Source organism: Dromaius novaehollandiae, chromosome 36, assembly GCF_036370855.1.
Source record: "Dromaius novaehollandiae isolate bDroNov1 chromosome 36, bDroNov1.hap1, whole genome shotgun sequence".
Classification (NCBI taxonomy): Eukaryota; Metazoa; Chordata; class Aves; order Casuariiformes; family Dromaiidae; genus Dromaius; species Dromaius novaehollandiae.
In genome coordinates this window covers 636,882-656,384 of record NC_088135.1, presented here as the reverse complement: position 1 = coordinate 656,384, position 19,503 = coordinate 636,882, and the positions used below count along the sequence as shown (strand labels likewise).

Sequence of the window (19,503 nt, the reverse complement as noted above, 5' to 3'; positions counted from 1 at the left end):
GGGGTGTTTGGGCATGTTTTGGGGGTGTTTGGGGGTATTTGGGTGTGTTTGGGCTATTTGGGGGTGGTTTGGGGGTGTTTTGAGGGTGTTTTGGGGGTGTTTGGGGGTGTTCTGGGGTTATCGGGGTATTTGGGGGTGTTTGGGGGGTGTTTGGGGGTATTTTAGGGGTGTTTGGGGGTGTTCAGTGGTGTCCTGGGGGTATTTTGGGTGTTTGGGGGTATTTGGGGCTATTTTGGGGGTATTTGGGGTTTTGGGGGGTATTTTAGGGGTGTTTAGGGATGTTCTGGGGGGATATGAGGGTCTTTTGGGGGTATTTGGGGGTGTTTTAGGGGTATTTTGGGGGTATTCAGGGGGTGTTTTGGGGTATTTGGGGGTGTTTGGGGGTATTTTGGGGGTGTTTGGGGTATTTTGGGATGTTTGGGGGTATTTGGGGCTATTTTGGGGGTGTTTGGGGGGTGTTTGGGGTTGTTTGGGGTATTTTGGGGTGTTTGGGACTATTTTGAGGTTGTTTGGGGGGTATTTGGGGGTTTTGGGGGGTATTTCGGGGTGTTTTGGGGGTATTTGGGGGTTTTGGGGGGTATTTTAGGGGTGTTTGGAGGTGTTTGGGGATGTTCTGGGGGTATATGAGAGTCTTTTGGGGGTATTTTGGGGTGTTTCAGGGTATCTGGGGTGTTTTGGGGGTGGTTTGGGGGTATTTAGGGGTGTTTTGGGGGTATTTCCGGGTGTTTTGGGGGTGCTGAGGCCTCCCCCCCCCCCCCTTGCAGGCGGAGGCGGCGGCGGAGGTGCGGGAGCTGGCGGGGGAGGTGCTGGTGGCCCTGGCCGAGGCCGTGGGGGGGGAACTGGCCCCCCACCTCGACGAGCTGCTGCCGCTCCTGCTCGCCCGCCTGGTAGGGGCCCAGGCGTCCGGGAGAGGGGCCCAGGCGTCCGGGAAAGGGGCCCAGGCATCCGGGGAAGGGCCCAGGTGTCCGGGAGAGGGGCCCAGGCGTCCGGGAAGGGGCCCAGGCGTCCGGGAAAGGGGCCCAGGCGTCTGGGGGAGGGGCCCAGGTGTCCGGGAAAGGGGCCCAGGCGTCCGGGGGAGGGGCCCAGGTGTCCGGGAAGGGGCCCAGGCGTCCGGGAAAGGGGCCCAGGTGTCCGGGACGAGGGGCCCAGGCGTCCGGGAGAAGGGCCCAGGCGTCCGGGAAAAGGGGCCCAGGCGTCCGGGAAGGGGCCCAGGCATCCGGGATGAGGGGCCCAGGCGTCCGGGACAAGGGGCCCAGGCGTCCGGGAAACGGGGCCCAGGCGTCCGGGAAAGGGGCCCAGGCGTCTGGGGGAGGGGCCCAGGTGTCCGGGAAAGGGGCCCAGGCGTCCGGGGGAGGGGCCCAGGTGTCCGGGAAGGGGCCCAGGCGTCCGGGAAAGGGGCCCAGGTGTCCGGGACGAGGGGCCCAGGCGTCCGGGAAAAGGGCCCAGGCGTCCGGGAAAAGGGCCCAGGCGTCCGGGAGGGGCCCAGGCGTCCGGGGAAGGGACCTGGGAGTCCGGGGAAGGGCCCAGGTGTCCGGGAGAGGGGCCCAGGCGTCCGGGAAAAGGGCCCAGGCGTCCGGGAGAGGGGCCCAGGCGTCCGGGAAAGGGCCCAGGCATCCGGGGAGGGGACCCAGGCGTCCGGGAAAGGGGCCCAGGCGTCCGGGAAAAGGGCCCAGGCGGCCGGGAAAAGGGCCCAGGCGTCCGGGGAAAAGGGCCCAGGCGTCCGGGAAGGGGCCCAGGCGTCCGGGAGAAGGGCCCAGGCGTCCGGGAAAGGGGCCCAGGCGTCCGGGGAGGGGACCCAGGCGTCCGGGGAGGGGCCCAGGCGTCCGGGGGCCCCGGCACTCACACACCTTCCCCCCCCCCCCCCCCCGGCAGGAGCCGCGGTGCAGCGTGGGGGAGCGCTCGTGGGCGGCGGCCACGCTGGCGGGGGTGGGCGGGGCGCTGGGCGTGGCCTCCGCCCCGCTGCTGCCCCGCCTTGTCCCCGCCCTGGGGGCGGCGGCCGGGGGCGACGCCCACCCGGAGGTGCGGGCCAACGCCCTCCACGCCCTGGGCCGCCTCGCCGCCGCCGCCGGCCCCGCCCTCGGCCCGTATCCTCCCCACGGCCACGCCCCTTCCGGGGGCGAGGACACGCCCCCTTCCGGGGACAGGCCACGCCCCTTCCGGTGGGGGGGTGAGCTCCGCCCCCCCCCCCCCTTTCTTCAGCTTGGAGGGCTTGGGGGGAGGATGGGGAGGGGGGAACCAGTGGGGAGGCCACGCCCCCTGTGTGCTAAGCCACGCCCCCTGTGTGCTAAACCACGCCCCCTTGTAGCCACGCCCCCCTTATAGAGGTGGCTCCCCCCCCCGGGGGACGTTCTGCCTTGGCCACGCCCACAGCGCGCAGCCCCGCCCCCTCCCCGGCGACGTTCCGCCTTGGCCACGCCCCCATTCTGAAGCCCCGCCCCCTTCCCCGGGGATGCTCCACCCTGGCCACGCCCCCTTCGCGCAGCCCCGCCCCCTCCCGGGGATGTTCCGTCCTGGCCACGCCCCCTCCCCGGGGAGTTCAACCCTGGCCACGCCCCCTTCCCATAGCCCCGCCCCCTCCACGGGGACGGTCTGCCCTGGCCACGCCCCCTTCGCGCAGCCCCGCCCCCTCCCGGGGATGTCCCACCCTGGCCACGCCCCCGTCCTGAAACCCCGCCCCCTCCTTGGCCCCGCCCCCCTCCCCGGGGACGTTCTATCCTGGCCCCGCCCCCGTCCTGAAACCCCGCCCCCTCCTTGGCCCCGCCCCCCTCCCCGGGCACGTCCCACCCCCCCCCGCCAGCTTCCACCCTGGCCCCGCCCCCCCTCGGCGCTTGCCCCGCCCCCTGGGGGGTGACGTCACGGCCTGGCCCCGCCCCTTGACGCGGCGGGCGGGGGGCGGCGGCGGCGCGGGAGGGGCCCGGGGGAGGAGGAGGAGGAGGGAGGGGGGGGTGGGTTCCCCGAGGCCCCGCCCCCCGGGGGGATGACGTCACGCGCTGGCCCCGCCCCTTTCCTTGACGCGGCAGGCAGGGGGCGGGGCTGCGGGCGCTGCTGGGGGCGGCGGCGGCGCGGGAGGGGCCGGGGCGGGTGCGGGACAACGCGTGCGGGGCTCTGGCCCGCCTGGGGGGCGCCCTGCCCCCCCCCGAGGTACTGGGGGCACTGGGAGGGGACTGGGAGGGGGTGGGGGGGGACTGGGAGGGCTCTGGGAGGGGGTGGGGGGGGACTGGGAGGGCACTGGGAGCCACTGGGGGGCACTGGGAGGGGATGGGGGGCACTGGGGGGCACTGGGAGGGGGTGGGGGGCACTGGGAGGCACTGGGAGGGGATGGGGGGGCACTGGGAGCCACTGGGGGGCACTGGGAGGGGATGGGGGGGCACTGGGAGGCACTGGGAGGGGACTGGGAGGGACTGGGGGGCACTGGGAGGGGGTGGGAGGGCACTGGGAGGGGACTGGGAGGGGACTGGGAGGGACTGGGGGGCACTGGGAGGGGATGGGGGGGCACTGGGAGGCATTGGGAGGGGACTGGGAGGGGACTGGGAGCCACTGGGGGGCACTGGGAGGGGATGGGGGTGGCACTGGGAAGCACTGGGAGGGGACTGGGAGGCAGTGGGAGGGGACTGGGAGGGAATGGGAGGCATTGGAAGGGACGGGGGGACTGGGAGGGGACTGAGGATGCACTGGGAGGGACTGGAGGGGACTGGGAGGCACTGGGGGTCACTGGGAGTGACTGGGGAGCACTGGGAGAGACTGGGAGTCACTGGAGAGCACTGGTAGTCACTGGTGGAGGCACTGGGAGGCACTGGGGGGGGTGTTATTCCCCGGGGGGGGGTATTTACCCGCCCCCCCCCCAGGCGGGGCTGGTGCTGCCGCTGCTGCTGCCGGCGCTGCCGCTGGCCGAGGACTGGGAGGAGGAACCGGCCGTACTGGGATTCCTGCTGGGGCTGCGGGGCTCCCAGTTCGAACTGGTGGGACTGGGGGGGTCCTGGGGGGGGATTTGGGGGGTCCGGGGGGGGATTTGGGGGTCCCCGGGGGGGTTTCGGGGGGGGTCCCGGCCCTACTGGGCTTCCTGCTGGGGCTGCGGGGCTCCCAGTTTGAACTGGTGGGACTGGGGGGGTCCTGGGGGGGGTTTCAGGGGGGTATTTGGGGTCCTGGGGGGTATTTGGGGGTCTCGGGGGGGTATTTGGGGTCCTGGGGGGGTTTCAGGGGGGTATTTGGGGTCCTCGGGGGGTATTTGGGGGTCTCGGGGGGGTATTTGGGGTCCTGGGGGGGGTATTTGGGGTCCTGGGGGGGTTTCAGGGGGGTATTTGGGGTCCTGGGGGGGTATTTGGGGGTCTCGGGGGGGTATTTGGGGCCCTGGGGGGGTCCCTGGACAGCCTGGGGGGGGGGATTCACGGGATTCACCCCTGGGCGGCTGTATTTACCCCCCGCGGGGTGTTGTTTGTCCCCAGAGAGGGTGTAGTTGCCCTGTGGGGGGGTATTTGCCCCCTGGGCGGGTGTATCTGCCCCTGGGCGGGTGTATTTGCCCCCCGGGCGGGTGTATCTGCCCCCGGGCGGGTGTATTTGCCCCCCGGGCGGGTGTATCTGCCCCGAGAGCGGGTGTATTTGTCCCCCGGGTGGGTGTATTTGCCCCCCGGGCGGGTGTATCTGCCCCGAGAGCAGGTGTATTTGCCCCCCGGGCAGGTGTATTTGCCCCCGGGCGGGTGTATTTGCCCCTGGGGGGGTGTATTTGCCCCCCCGGCGGGTGTATCTGCCACCGGCTGTGTGTGACCTACCCCGTCCCCGCAGCTGGCCGAGCACACAGGCGAGCTGGTGCGGGTGTGCGGCAGCATCGTGGGCAACCCCCGCCTGTCCCCCGGTACGGGGGGGTGTAACGGGGGGGGGGTTGGGGTGACAAGAGGGTGTTCGGGGTGGTGGGGTGGTTTTTGGGGGGTACTCGGGGGTGTTTGAGGTGGTGTTTGGGGGTTAGAGGGTGGTTTGGGTGTAACTGGGGTGACAAGGTGGTTTTTATGGGGTATTTGGGGTGACAATGTTGTGTTTGGGGGTATTTGGGGGGTATTTAAGGGGTATTTGGGGTGACAATGTTGTGTTTGGGGGTATTTGAGGGGCATTTGGGGGTATTTAAGGGGTATTTGGGGTGACAATGTGTTTGGGGGTATTTGAGGGGCATTTAGGGGGAATTTAAGGGGTATTTGGGGTGACAATGTTGTGTTTGGGGGTATTTGAGGGGTATTTGGGGGTATTTAAGGGGTATTTGGGGTGACAATGTGTTTGGGGGTATTTGAGGGGTGTTTGGGGGTATTTGGGGGGTATTTGGGGTGACAATGTTGTGTTTGGGGGTATTTGGGGGGTATTTGAGGGGTATTTGGGGTGACAATGTTGTCTTTGGGGGTATTTGGGGGGTATTTGGGGGTATTTGAGGGGTATTTGGGGTGACAATGTTGTGTTTGGGGGTATTTGGGGTGACAATGTTGTCTTTGGGGGTATTTGGGGGGTATTTGGGGGGTATTTGAGGGGTATTTGGGGTGACAATGTTGTGTTTGGGGGTATTTGGGGGTATTTGGGGGTATTTGAGGGGTATTTGGGGTGACAATGTTGTGTTTGGGGGTATTTGGGGGTATTTAAGGGGTATTTGGGGTGACAATGTTGTGTTTGGGGGTATTTGGGGGTATTTAAGGGGTATTTGGGGTGACAATGTTGTGTTTGGGGGTATTTGGGGGGTATTTGGGGGTATTTGAGGGGTATTTGGGGTGACAATGTTGTGTTTGGGGGTATTTGGGGTGACAATGTTGTCTTTGGGGGTATTTGGGGGGTATTTGGGGGGTATTTAAGGGGTATTTGGGGTGACAATGTTGTGTTTGGGGGTATTTGGGGGGTATTTGGGGGGTATTTGAGGGGTATTTGGGGTGACAATGTTGTATTTGGGGGCGTTTGGGGGTATTTGGGGGGTATTTGGGGGTATTTGAGGGGTATTTGGGGTGACAATGTTGTGTTTGGGGGTATTTGAGGGGTGTTTGGGGGTATTTGGGGTGACAATGTTGTGTTTGGGGGTATTTGAGGGGTATTTGAGGGGTATTTGGGGGTATTTAAGGGGTATTTGGGGTGACAATGTTGTATTTGGGGGTATTTAAGGGGTATTTGGGGGTATTTGAGGGGTATTTGGGGTGACAATGTTGTGTTTGGGGGTATTTGGGGTGACAATGTTGTCTTTGGGGGTATTTGGGGGGTATTTGGGGGGTATTTAAGGGGTATTTGGGGTGACAATGTTGTGTTTGGGGGTATTTGGGGGGTATTTGAGGGGTATTTAAGGGGTATTTGGGGTGACAATGTTGTGTTTGGGGGTATTTGAGGGGTGTTTGGGGGTATTTAAGGGGTATTTGGGGGTATTTGGGGTGACAATGTTGTATTTGGGGGGCATTTGGGGGGTATTTGGGGTGACAATGTTGTATTTGGGGGTATTTGGGGGGTATTTGAGGGGTATTTAAGGGGTATTTGGGGTGACAATGTTGTATTTGGGGGTATTTGGGGGGTATTTGAGGCGTATTTGGGGTGACAATGTTGTGTTTAGGGGTATTTGGGCGGTGTTTGGGGGTATTTAAGGGGTATTTGGGGTGACAATGTTGTATTTGGGGGTATTTGGGGGGTATTTGAGGGGTATTTGGTGGGTACTTGGGGTGACAATGTTGTATTTGGGGGTATTTGAGGGGTATTTAGGGGGTATTTGGGGTGACAATGTTGTGTTTGGGGGTATTTGGGCGGTGTTTGGGGGTATTTGAGGGGTATTTGGGGTGACAATGTTGTGTTTGGGGGTATTTGGGGGGTATTTGGGGGTATTTAAGGGGTATTTGGGGTGACAATGTTGTGTTTGGGGGTATTTGAGGGGTATTTAGGGGGTATTTGGGGTGACAATGTTGTATTTGGGGGTATTTGGGGTGACAATGTTGTGTTTGGGGGTATTTGGGGGGTGTTTGGGGGTATTTAAGGGGTATTTGGGGTGACAATGTTGTATTTGGGGGTATTTGAGGGGTGTTTGGGGGTATTTGAGGGGTATTTGGGGTGACAATGTTGTGTTTGGGGGTATTTGGGGGTATTTGGGGGTATTTGAGGGGTATTTGGGGTGACAATGTTGTGTTTGGGGGTATTTGGGGGTATTTAAGGGGTATTTGGGGTGACAATGTTGTATTTGGGGGTATTTGAGGGGTGTTTGGGGGTATTTGGGGTGACAATGTTGTGTTTGGGGGTATTTGGGGGTATTTAAGGGGTATTTGGGGTGACAGTGTTGTATTTGGGGGTATTTGGGGGGTATTTGGGGGTATTTAAGGGGTATTTGGGGTGACAATGTTGTATTTGGGGGTATTTGGGGGGTATTTAAGGGGTATTTGGGGTGACAATGTTGTATTTGGGGGTATTTGGGGGGTATTTGGGGGTATTTAAGGGGTATTTGGGGTGACAATGTTGTGTTTGGGGGTATTTGGGCGGTGTTTGGGGGTATTTAAGGGGTATTTGGGGTGACAATGTTGTGTTTGGGGGTATTTGGGGGTATTTGGGGGGTATCTGGGGTGACAATGTTGTGTTTAGGGGTATTTGAGGGGTATTTGGGGGTATTTAAGGGGTATTTGGGGTGACAGTGTTTTGTTTGGGGGTATTTGGGGGGTATTTGGGGGTATTTAAGGGGTATTTGGGGTGACAATGTTGTGTTTGGGGGTATTTGGGGGGTATTTAAGGGGTATTTGGGGTGACAATGTTGTGTTTGGGGTATTTGGGGGGTATTTAAGGAGTATTTGGGGTGACAATGTTGTATTTGGGGGTATTTGGGGGGTATTTGGGGGTATTTAAGGGGTATTTGGGGTGACAATGTTGTATTTGGGGGTATTTGGGGGGTATTTGGGGGTATTTAAGGGGTATTTGGGGTGACAATGTTGTGTTTGGGGGTATTTGGGCGGTGTTTGGGGGTATTTAAGGGGTATTTGGGGTGACAATGTTGTGTTTAGGGGTATTTGAGGGGTGTTCGGGGGTATTTAAGGGGTATTTGGGGTGACAATGTTGTGTTTGGGGGTATTTGGGGGTATTTGGGGGGTATCTGGGGTGACAATGTTGTGTTTAGGGGTATTTGAGGGGTATTTGGGGGTATTTAAGGGGTATTTGGGGTGACAGTGTTTTGTTTGGGGGTATTTGGGGGTATTTAAGGGGTATTTGGGGTGACAATGTTGTGTTTGGGGGTATTTGGGGGGTATTTGGGGGTATTTAAGGGGTATTTAGGGTGACAATGTTGTGTTTGGGGGTATTTAAGGGGTATTTAAGGGGTATTTGGGGGTGTGGGGGCGGGGCGCGGTGGGGCTGACCCCCCCCCGTGTCCCCCCCCCCCGTCAGAGGCGGAGGCGGGGCTGCGGGCGCTGCTGGGGGAGGTGGCGGCCGGGCGCCCCGAGGCGGCGGGGGAGGCGCTGGCCCGGCTGCCCCCCGACGCCGCCGCCCGCCTCCGCCACGCCCTGCGCTGGCCCCGCCCCCCGGTGAGTGACAGCACCCCGCTACAGCCGCGACACCCCCGCTACAGCCGCCCGCCCCCAAAGGGCACCCGCACGCCCCCAAAGCGCGACCACACGTCCCCACATACCCCCAAAGTACAGCCGCACGCCCCCAGATACCCCCAAAGTACAGCCGCACGCCCCCCAACTACAGCCGCGACACCCCCGCTACAGCCGCGCGCCCCAAAAGGGCACCCGCACACCCCCAAAGCGCGACCAGACGTCCCCAGATACCCCCAAAGTACAGTCGGACGCCCCAGATACCCCCAAAGTACAGCCGCACGCCCCCAAAGGCAACCAGACACCCCCAGATACCCCCAAAGTACAGTCGGACGCCCCAGATACCCCCAAAGTACAGCCGCACGCCCCCAAAGGCAACCAGACACCCCCAGATACCCCCAAAGTACAGTCGGACGCCCCCAAAAGGCAACCAGACACCCCCAGATACCCCCAAAGTACAGTCGGACGCCCCAGATACCCCCAAAGTACAGCCGCGACACCCCCGCTACAGCCGCGCGCCCCAAAAGGGCACCCGCACACCCCCAAAGCGCGACCAGACGTCCCCAGATACCCCCAAAGTACAGCCGGACGCCCCCAGATACCCTCAAAGTACAGCCGCACGTCCCCAGGTACCCCCAAAGTACAGCCGCACGCCCCCCAACTACAGCCGCGACACCCCCGCTACAGCCGCCCGCCCCGAAAGGGCACCCGCACGCCCCCAAAGTGCGACCACACGTCCCCAGATACCCCCAAAGTACAGCCGCACGCCCCCAGATACCCCCAAAGTACAGCCGCACGTCCCCAGATACCCCCAAAGTACAGCCGGACGCCCCCAGATACCCCCAAAGTACAGCCGGACACCCCCGAACTACAGCCCCGTGCCCCCAGAGTACAGCCGCGTGCCCCCAAAGGCAACCAGACACCCCCAAACTACAACCCTGCACCCCCACGGTACAGCCGCACACCTCCAAAGTACAGCCGCATGCCTCCAAACAGCAACCAAACAGCCCCAGGTACCCCCGAACTACAGCCAGACACCCCAAATTACAGCCGCACGCCCCCAAACTACAGCTGTGCGCCTCCAAAGGGCAACCAGAACCCCCAGATACCCCCAAAGTACAGCCGGACACCCCCAACTACAGCCCCACACTCCTACAGTGCAGCCAGACACCCCTGAAGTACAGCTGGGTGCCCCCCAACACCCCTTAAGTACAGCCCCAGGACCTCGAAGCACAGCCGGACACCCCCAACTAACCCCAAAGCGGGGCCCTGTGACCCCTACGTACAGCCGGACACCCCCAAACACCCCCCCAAAGTACAGCCGGACACCCCCAACCCCCCACAAAGCACAGGCAGAGGCCGTGAAACACCCGTGAAGTACAGCTTTGCGCCCCCAAAGTACAACCGGACGCCCCGGGAACACCCCCAAAGTACAGCCGGACACCCCCAACCCCCCACAAAGCACAGGCAGAGGCCGTGTAACACCCATGAAGTACAGCTTTGCGCCCCCAAAGCACAACCGGACGCCCCGGGAACAGCCCCAAAGTACAACCGGCCGCCCCCAACCCCCCCCACGCGCCCTCCCCGGGTCGGGTCCTTGGTCCTCCCGGTGACGGCTGATGTCACCGGGGGGGGCGGGGCCAGCGGTGACGTCACGCTGTTGCCGGCAGGACACCGTCACCGCCCCGTCGCCGGGAGGCTCCTGACGTCAGCGCGAGGTCGCCGCGGCGCCGGGGCAATAAAGGGGTCGCGGAGCGGCCGGGGGTGTCGCTTGCCTGTCCGTGGGGCCGGGACTGACGCGTCCGTGGGGCTGGGAGTGACGTGTCCGTGGTGTCTCCATGGGGCCGGGATTGACGTATCTATGGGGCTGCGATTGACGTATCTATGGGGCCGGGACTGCCATGTCTGTGGGGCTTCCGTGGGGCTGGGACTGATGTATCCGTGGGGCCGGGATTGACGTGTCCATGGCGTCGCCGTGGGGCCGGGATTGACGTGTCCGTGGGGCCGATCCTGGTGCATCTGTGGGGCTGGGACTGACCTGTCCGTGGGGCATCCATGGGGCCGGGATTGACGTATCCATGGGGCTGGGATTGACGTACCTATGGGGCTGGGATTGACGTGTCCATGGCGTCGCCGTGGGGCTGGGACTGACGTGTCCGTGGGGCCAGGATTGACGTATCTATGGGGCTGCGATTGACGTATCTATGGGGCTGGGATTGACGTGTCCATGGCGTCGCCGTGGGGCTGGGACTGACGTGTCCGTGGGGCCTCCATGGGGCCGGGATTGACACATCCATGGGGCCGCGATTGACGTGTCCATGGCGTCGCCGTGGGGCTGGGACTGACGTGTCCGTGGGGCCAGGATTGACGCATCCATGGGGCTGCGATTGACGTTTCTATGGGGCCGGGATTGACGCGTCCATGGCGTCGCCGTGGGGCTGGGACTGACCTGTCCATGGGGCCTCCATGGGGCCGGGATTGACGTATCTATGGGGCTGGGACTGACGTGTCCGTGAGGCCGATCCTGGCGCGTCCATGGGGCTGGGATTGATGTATCTATGGGGCTGGGATTGACGTGTCCGTGGGGCTGAGCTTGGCGTATCCGTGGGTCCGGGCTTGGCGTGTCCGTGGGGCGTCCGTGGGGCGTCCGTGGGGCAGCCCCGCCCCTCAGCGCGGCGCCGGGTGGGGGAAGCGGGGGCCCAGCCCCACGGCGATGGGGCCGTAGGGCCGGGCCTGCTCCAGCCGCACGACTCGGCCGCCGCAGAGCTCTGCGTGTGGGGCAGCGACACGCGTGTGGGGCAGGGACACGCGTGTGGGGCAGGGGGACACGCGTGTGGGGCGGCCCCACGGCGACACTCACCCAGCAGCAGGGCGAAGAGGCGGCTGACGAGGTCCCGGGCGGCGCCGGGGGGCAGCAGCGAGGTCAGAGCCGCCCCCCCAGTGCGGGAGAGCTCCGCCAGCACCTGCCTGCGGGGAGGGGCCCAGGCGTCCGGGAGGGGCCCAGGCGTCCGGGAAGGGGGCCCAGGCGTCCGGGAAAAGGGCCCAGGCGTCCGGGAGAGGGGCCCAGGCGTCCGGGAAAGGGGCCCAGGCGTCCGGGAAAAGGGCCCAGACGTCCGGGAAAAGGGCCCAAGTGTCCAGGGAGGGCCCCAGGCGTCCGGGAGAGGGGCCCAGGCGTCCGGGAGAGGGGCCCAGGCGTCCGGGAAGGGGCCCAGGCGTCTGGGAAAGGGACTGAGGAGTCCAGGAAGGGGCCCAGGCGTTCGGGAAAGGGGCCCAGGCGTCCGGGGAAAAGGGCCCAGGCGTCCGGGAAAAGGGGCCCAGGCGTCTGGGAAAGGGGCCCAGGCGTCCGGGAAAAGGGCCCAGGCGTCCGGGAAAAGGGGCCCAGGCGTCCGGGGAGGGGCCCAGGTGTCCGGGAAAGGGGGCCCAGGCGTCCGGGAGAGGGGCCCAGGCGTCCGGGGAGGGGCCCAGGTGTCCGGGGAGGGGATTCAGGAGTCTGGGAGAGGGGCCCAGGCGTCCGGGGATAAGGGACTGAGGAGTCCGGGAAGGGGCCCAGGCGTCCAGGAAAGGGGCCCAGGCGTCCGGGAAAAGGGCCCAGGCGTCCGGAAAAAGGGGCCCAGGCGTTCGGGAAAAGGGACCCAGGCGTTCGGGAGGGGCCCAGGCGTCCGGGAAAGGGGCCCAGGAGTCCGGGAAAATGGCCCAGGCGTCCAGGAGGGGCCCAAGCGTCCGGGAAAAGGGGCCCAGGTGTCCAGGAGGGGCCCAGGCATCTGGGGAGGGGCCCAGGCGTCCGGGAAGGGGCCCAGGCGTCCGGGAGAGGGGCCCAGGCGTCCGGGAGGGGGGGGCCCAGGCGTCCGGCGGGGGGGCCCCGGGGCGGGCGGTACCTGCGCAGGTCGGCCATGCTGGGGGCGGGGCCGGGCGGCAGTTCGGGTTCGGGCCCCTCGGGGACCTCGGGCAGCGCCGGGGGGGCGGGAGGCGCCGGGGGGCTGCGGGAAGCGGGGGCGGGGTTAATGCCTGCCCCACAGGCGTCCCCCTGCCCCACACGTGGGGGTCCCGCCCCACACGTACCGCCGCTCCTCGGGGGGGGGCAGCCGGGGCCGCAGCTCCTCCTCCGTCACCTCCAGGGAGATCTCTGGGGGGGGGGTGTGGGGGGGAGGCCGCCGCTGCCCCACGGCGACCCACAGCCGCCCAACTGCCCCACGGCAACCCCCAACTGCCCCATGGGACCCACAACCACCCCCCCAGCGCCCCATGGGACCCACAACAGCCCCAGGGTGACCCACAGCCGCCCCACAACCACCCTACAGTGACCCACAGCTGCCCCACGGGACCCACAACTGCCCCACAACCGCCCCACGGGACCCACAACTGCCCCACAACCGCCCCATGGGACCCACAACCGCCCCCCCAGCGCCCCATGGGACCCACAACAGCCCCATGGGACCCACAACTGCCCCACAACCACCCTACAGTGACCCACAGCTGCGCCACGGGACCCACAACCACCCCATGGGACCCACAGCCGCCCCCCAACTGCCCCACGGGACCCACAACCGCCCCACAACCACCCTACAGTGACCCACAGCTGCCTCACGGGACCCACAACTGCTCCACGGGACCCACAACTGCCCACAACTGCCCCATGGGACCCACAACAGCCCCAGGGTGACCCACAGCTGCCCCACAACCACCCTACAGTGACCCACAGCTGCCCACGGGACCCACAACTGCCCCACAACCGCCCCATGGGACCCACAACAGCCCCAGGGTGACCCACAGCCGCCCCACAACCACCCTACAGTGACCCACAGCTGCCCCACGGGACCCACAGCCGCCCCACAACCACCCTACAGTGACCCACAGCTGCCCCACAGGACCCACAACTGCCCCACAACCGCCCCATGGGACCCACAACAGCCCCAGGGTGACTCACAGCCGCCCCACAACCACCCTACAGTGACCCACAGCTGCCCCACGGGACCCACAACCGCCCCACAACCGCCCCATGGGACCCACAACAGCCCCAGGGTGACCCACAGCCGCCCCACAACCACCCTACAGTGACCCACAGCCACCGCACAGCATCCACGACCGCCCCATGGCGACCCACAACTGCCCCACAAGCGCTCCCTGGACCCACAACTGCCCCATAACCGCCCTACAGTGACCCACGGCTGCCCCACAGCACCAAGAACTGCCCCACGGCGACCCACAGCCACGCTACGGGACCCACAACTACCCCACGGCAACTGCAACTGCCACATGGGCCCCACAACTGCCCCACAACCACCCCACAGTGAGCCACAGCCACCCCATGGGACCCACAACTGCCCCACAGCTGCCCCACGGGACCCACAACTGCCCCACAGCATCCGCAACTGCCCCATGGCGACCCACAGCTGCCCCATAGTGACCCACAACTGCCCCAAACCACCCCACAACCACCCCATGGTGACCCACAACCGCCCCACACCCGCCCCACGGCGCCGTGGCAGGGGGGGGGTCACTCACCCGAGACGGGCAGCGCCGGGATGCTGGGCTCCAGCGCCTCACGCGGCACCTGGGGGGCCGGACGCCTGGGTCCCCTCCTGGACGCCTGGGCCCTTTCCCCGGACGCCTGGGCCCCTCCCCGGACGCCTGGGCCCCTTTCCCGGACGCCTGGGCCCCCTCCCTGGACGCCTGGGCCCTTTTTCCAGACGCCTGGGCCCTTCCCGGACACCTGGGTCCCTCCCTGGACGCCTGGGCCCCTCCCCGGACGCCTGGGCCCTTTTCCCGGACACCTGGGCCCCTTTCCCGGACGCCTGGGCCCCTTTCCCGGACGTCTGGGCCCCTTCCCGGACGCCTGGGCTCCTTTCCCCGGACGCCTGGGCCCCTTCCCGGATGCCTGGGCCCTTTCCCTGGACGCCTGGGCCCCTCACCTCGACCTCGCTGGGGATCTCCGGGGGGGGCGGGGCCACGGGGGGCCCCGGGCGGGCGCAGCGGCTCCACAGCGGCTCCAGCTCCGAGGGGAGCCAACCTGGGGGGGGGAGGGTCAGCGGGGCCGGACGCCTGGGCCCCTCCCGGACGCCTGGGCCCCTCCCCGGACGCCAGGGCCCTTTTCCCCGGACGTCTGGGCCCCCGCTCACCACAGGTCGGGGCGCGCAGCAGCTCAGCAGGGCTCCGGCGCCTCTTCGCGGGGGGCTCCAGCAGCACCTGGGGGGCAGAGCCGGATGCCTGGGCCCCTCCCCGGACGCCTGGGCCCCCCTCCCCGGACGCCGGGGCCCCTCTCCCGGACGCCTGGGCCCTTCCCCGGATGCCTGGGCCCCTTCCCGGACGCCGGAGCCCCTCTCCCGGACGCCTGGGCCCTCTCCCGGACGCCTGGGCCCCTTTCCCGGACGCCGGGGCCCTCTCCCGGACGCCGGGGCCCTTTTCCCGGACGCCTGGGCCCCTTCCCGGACGCCTGGGCCCTCTCCCGGATGCCTGGGCCCCTTCACGGACGCCTGGGCCCTCTCCCGGACGCCTGGGCCCCTCCCGGACGCCTGGGCCCCTCTCCCAGACACCTGGGCCCTTTTCCCGGATGCCTGGGCCCCTCTCCCGGACGCCTGGGCCCCTCTCCCGGACGCCTGGGCCCTTTCCCGGACGCCTGGGCCCCTTCCCGGACGCCTGGGCCCCTCCCCGGACGCCTGGGCCCTCTCCCGGACGCCTGGGCCCTCTCCCGGATGCCTTGGCCCCTCTCCCGGACGCCGGGGCCCTTTCCCGGACGCCTGGGCCCCTCCCCGGACGCCTGGGCCCTCTCCCGGACGCCTGGGCCCCTTTCCCGGACGCCGGGGCCCTCTCCCGGACGCCGGGGCCCTTTTCCCGGACGCCTGGGCCCCTTCCCGGACGCCTGGGCCCTCTCCCGGATGCCTGGGCCCCTTCACGGACGCCTGGGCCCTCTCCCGGACGCCTGGGCCCCTCCCGGACGCCTGGGCCCCTCTCCCAGACACCTGGGCCCTTTTCCCGGATGCCTGGGCCCCTCTCCCGGACGCCTGGGCCCCTCTCCCGGACGCCTGGGCCCTTTCCCGGACGCCTGGGCCCCTTCCCGGACGCCTGGGCCCCTCCCCGGACGCCTGGGCCCTCTCCCGGACGCCTGGGCCCTCTCCCGGATGCCTTGGCCCCTCTCCCGGACGCCGGGGCCCTTTCCCGGACGCCTGGGCCCCTTCCCGGACGCCTGGGCCCCTCCCCGGACGCCTGGGCCCTCTCCCGGACGCCTGGGCCCTCTCCCGGATGCCTGGGCCCCTCTCCCGGACGCCGGGGCCCTCACCAGGGGGCGGCAGTGGCCGTGGGGCAGCAGCAGTTGCGCTCGCAGCGTCTCGGGCGGCAGCTGGGGCTGGAGGTCGAGGAGGGGGGGGCGGCGGCGGGGGGGGCCTGCGCCCGCCCCACACGTCAGCCTGCCCCACACGTCTGCCCCACACACTGCCCTGCCCCACACGTTGCTACTGCCCCACATGGCCCCCTGCCCCACACGTTCCCCTGCCCCACACGTCCCTCCCAGCCCCACATGGTCCCCTGCCCCACGTGTCTGCCCCAGCCCCACACATTTCCCTGCCCCACACGTTGCTACTGCCCCACATGTCCCCCCCAGCCCCACACATCTGCCTCCGCCCCATGTCGCCCCGTCACCCTGCCCCACATGTGAACCTGACCCACACGTCTGCCCCAGCCCCACATGTCCCCCCCGCCCCACATGTTCCCCTGCCCCACATGTCCCTCCCAGCCCCACATGGTCCCCTGCCCCACACGTCCCATCCAGCCCCACACGTCCCATCCAGCCCCACACATCCCCCTGCCCCACATGTTCCCCTGCCCCACATGGCGCCCAGCCCCACACGTCCCTCCACCCCACATGCTGCCCTGCCCCACACATTTCCTCCAGCCCCACAACCCTCCCAGCCCCACACATCCCCCCCAGCCCCACACGTCCCCCCCAGCCCCACACGTCCCCCCGGCCCCACACGTCCCCCCCGGCCCCACAGGCACCTCGGGGGGGGCGGGGGCAGGACGGGCTCCTCCGGGGGCCTCGGCACTGGGGGGGCAGAGATGGCGCTGGGGGGCTGCCCCATAAGTGCCCCCCCACCCCATAAGTACCCCCCCGCCCCATAACTGCCCCCCTGCCCCATAACTGCCCCCCTGCCCCATAACTGCCCCCCCACAAATACCCCTGCCCACAAGTGCCCCTGCCCCACAAGTACCCCTGCCCCACAAGTACCCCCCTGCCCTACATGTGCCCCCCAAGTGTCCCCCCACCCCACACGTCTGCCTGCCCCACAAGTTCCTCCTGCCCCCTAAGTACCCCCCCACCCCCCAAGTGTCTCTCCTGGCCCCACAAGTGCCCCCCCTGCCCCCCCACCCCATGAGTGTCCCCCCTGCCCCCTAAGTGCCTCCCCTGCCCCCTAAGTGCTTCTCCCGCCCCCCAAGTGTCTCTCCTGGCCCCACAAGTGCCCCTCAAGTGGCCCCCCAGCCCCCCAAGTGCCCCCCCGCCCAAGCACCGCCTGCCCAAGTGCCCCCTAAGTGCCCCCCCACCCCATGAGTGACCCCCTGCCCCCTAAGTGCCTCCCCTGCCCCATAAGTGCCTCCCCCGCCCCCCAAGTGCCCCCCAAGTGCTCACCGCGGGGGGGGGGCGGCGGCACCTCCTCGGGCAGCTCCTCCACTGTGGGGCCGGGCGGCCGCGCCGTGGGGCTGGGACCCACACGGGGACCCGCCCCGGGGCTCCGGCCCCACAAGTGCCCCCCAAGGGCCTCTGCTGCCCCCCAAGTGGCTCCACTGCCCCCCAAGTGCTGCCCCAGCCCCATAAGTGCCCCCCAAACACCCTCCCTGCCCCATAAGTGCCCCTCAGGACCTCCTCTGCCCCATAAGTGTCCCCCAAGGGCCCCCCAAGTGCCTTCCCTGCCCCCCAAGTGCCCCCTCAGGGCCCCCCTGCCCCATAAGTGCCCCCCAAGTGCCTTCCCTGCCCCCCAAGTGCCCGCCCAGGGCTCCCCTGCCCCATAAGTGCCCCCCAAGTGCCCTCCCTGCCCCCCAGGAACCGTCTCTGCCCCCCAAGTGCCCCCCAGGACCCCCCTGCCCCCCAAGGCCCCCCCCAGCCCCACAAGTGCCCCCCAAGTGCCCTCCCTTCCCCCCAGGTGCCTTCTCTGCCCCCCAAGTGCCCCCAAGGGCCCCCCCAGCCCCACAAGTGCCCCCCAGGGCCCCCCCCAATCCCCCCCAGGCGCCTTCTCTGCCCCCTAAGTGCCCCCCAAGCACCTTCCCTGCCCCCTGAGTGCCCCCCAGGCCCCCTCCCTGCCCCCTAAGTGCCCCCCCAGCCCCCCAAGTGCCCCCCCCATACCGGGGGGCAGCAGCTCGGCCTCGGCCTCCGCCAGCAGCTCCAGCTCCCGCGCCGTCACCTCCGGCAGCTCCGCCTGCCCCACGGCCGCGCTATGGGGCGGCCCCACGGCAAGGGGGGGGCCATAACCCCCCCATGGGGCGGCCCCACAACCCCCCCCGCCGCTGTGGGGCAGCTCTGATGCTGCCCTGCCGTGGGGCAGCCCCCAAAGCCCCTGCTATGGGTCAGAGCTCTGCTATGGGGCAGCCCCCAAAGCCCCTGCTATGGGTCCAATCCTCGCTATGGGGCAGATTCCCCCCCCCGATATGGGTCAAGGTGCCGCTGTGGGGCAGATCCCGCTCTATGGGGCAGCCGCAAGCCCCCCACTATTGGTCAGGGCCCCACTATGGGGCTGATCTCTGCTATGGGGCAGCCTCCAAACTGCCTGCTATGGGGCAGGGCCCCGCTATGGGGCAGATCCCCCCCAATACGGGTCAAGGGGTCGCTATGGGGCAGATCCCTGCTGTGGGGCAGCTCCAACCCCCCTGCTATGGGTCAGGCCCCGCTATGGGTCAGGGTCCACCCCCAACCCCCCCGCTATGGGGCAGGACCCCGCTATGGGGCAGCCCCAACCCCCCCTGCTATGGGGCAGGGCCCCGCTATGGGGCAGGGGGCCCCCCCAAACCCCCTGCTATGGGGCAGATCCTCCCCCAACCCCCCCGCTATGGGTCAGGGCCCCGCTATAGGGCAGGGTGCCCCCCCCAAACCCCCTGCTATGGGGCAGATCCTCCCCCAACCCCCCCGCTATGGGTCAGGGCCCCGCTATGGGGCAGCCCCAACCCCCCCGCTATGGGTCAGGACCCCGCTATGGGGCAGGGGGCCCCCCCAAACCCCCTGCTATGGGGCAGATCCTCCCCCAACCCCCCTGCTACGGGTCAGGGCCCCGCTATGGGGCAGGGTGCCCCCCCAACCCCCCGCTATGGGGCAGATCCTCCCCCAACCCCCCCGCTATGGGTCAGGGCCCCGCTATGGGGCAGCCCCAACCCCCCCGCTATGGGGCAGATCCTCCCCAAACCTCCCGCTATGGGGCAGGGCCCCGCTATGGGGCAGCCCCACCTCGACGGGGGGCGGCGCCAGGGGCTCGGCCTCGCGCAGCGTGATGGCTTCCGGCGGCACCGTCAGCGGCGGCGCTGGGGGGGGGGGGGGGAACGGGGGGGGCGGTCGGGGCGCCGTGGGGCAGCCCCTGCCCCACACAACCCCCCCAGCCCCACACTTGGGGGGCGGCTCTTACCTGGGGGCAGCGCGGGGGGGGCCTCCTCCAGCAGGTGCCGCACCTGGGGGGGGGGGAGCGGGGGGCAGGGGGGACCTGGGGGGCACTTGGGGGGCTGGGGGGCACTTGGGGGTCCCAGGGGGACAGTTGGGGGTCCCGAGAGGGGCTCAGGGAGACTTGGGGGGCTGGGGGGGCACTTGGGGGTCCAGAGAGGGGCTCAGGGGGGACTTGGGGGTCTGGGGGGCACTTGGGGGTCCAGAGAGGGGCTCAGGGGGGACTTGGGGGTCTGGGGGGCACTTGGGGGTCCTGGGGAAGCACTTGGGGGTCCAGAGAGGGGATTGGGGGGCACTTGGGGGTCTGGGAGGGGTTTGGGGAGGACTTGGGGGTCCCGGGGGGGGCTCTGGGGGCACTTGGGG

At 67.6% G+C, this 19,503-nt stretch overlaps 2 protein-coding genes across 2 annotated transcripts in view; one reads left to right on the top strand and one right to left on the bottom strand.

Moving 5' to 3' along the window:
• LOC135325348 (importin-4-like) overlaps window positions 1-9,690 on the top strand; it is a 44,584-nt gene extending 34,894 nt beyond the window's left edge. Inside the window, exons 26-32 of the mRNA XM_064503316.1 lie at window positions 765-887; window positions 1,873-2,159; window positions 3,021-3,141; window positions 3,846-3,959; window positions 4,780-4,849; window positions 8,362-8,498; window positions 8,611-9,690. Of these exons, the coding sequence (XP_064359386.1) occupies window positions 765-887; window positions 1,873-2,159; window positions 3,021-3,141; window positions 3,846-3,959; window positions 4,780-4,849; window positions 8,362-8,498; window positions 8,611-9,690 (1,932 nt within the window). The remainder of the gene's footprint in view (window positions 1-764; window positions 888-1,872; window positions 2,160-3,020; window positions 3,142-3,845; window positions 3,960-4,779; window positions 4,850-8,361; window positions 8,499-8,610) is intronic.
• A 625-nt stretch (window positions 9,691-10,315) lies between these two features.
• The window catches only part of LOC135325347 (meiotic recombination protein REC8 homolog), a 9,941-nt gene continuing 753 nt past the window's right edge, over window positions 10,316-19,503 (bottom strand). The window contains exons 2-14 of the mRNA XM_064503315.1: window positions 19,109-19,283; window positions 18,934-19,007; window positions 17,842-17,914; window positions 17,131-17,172; window positions 16,480-16,548; window positions 15,787-15,890; window positions 14,630-14,696; window positions 14,423-14,520; window positions 14,016-14,064; window positions 12,573-12,636; window positions 12,389-12,490; window positions 11,374-11,480; window positions 10,316-11,281 (exon numbers count right to left, since the gene is read on the bottom strand). Coding sequence (XP_064359385.1) covers window positions 11,181-11,281; window positions 11,374-11,480; window positions 12,389-12,490; window positions 12,573-12,636; window positions 14,016-14,064; window positions 14,423-14,520; window positions 14,630-14,696; window positions 15,787-15,890; window positions 16,480-16,548; window positions 17,131-17,172; window positions 17,842-17,914; window positions 18,934-19,007; window positions 19,109-19,283 — 1,125 coding nt within the window. The 3' untranslated portion in view covers window positions 10,316-11,180. The remainder of the gene's footprint in view (window positions 11,282-11,373; window positions 11,481-12,388; window positions 12,491-12,572; window positions 12,637-14,015; window positions 14,065-14,422; window positions 14,521-14,629; window positions 14,697-15,786; window positions 15,891-16,479; window positions 16,549-17,130; window positions 17,173-17,841; window positions 17,915-18,933; window positions 19,008-19,108; window positions 19,284-19,503) is intronic.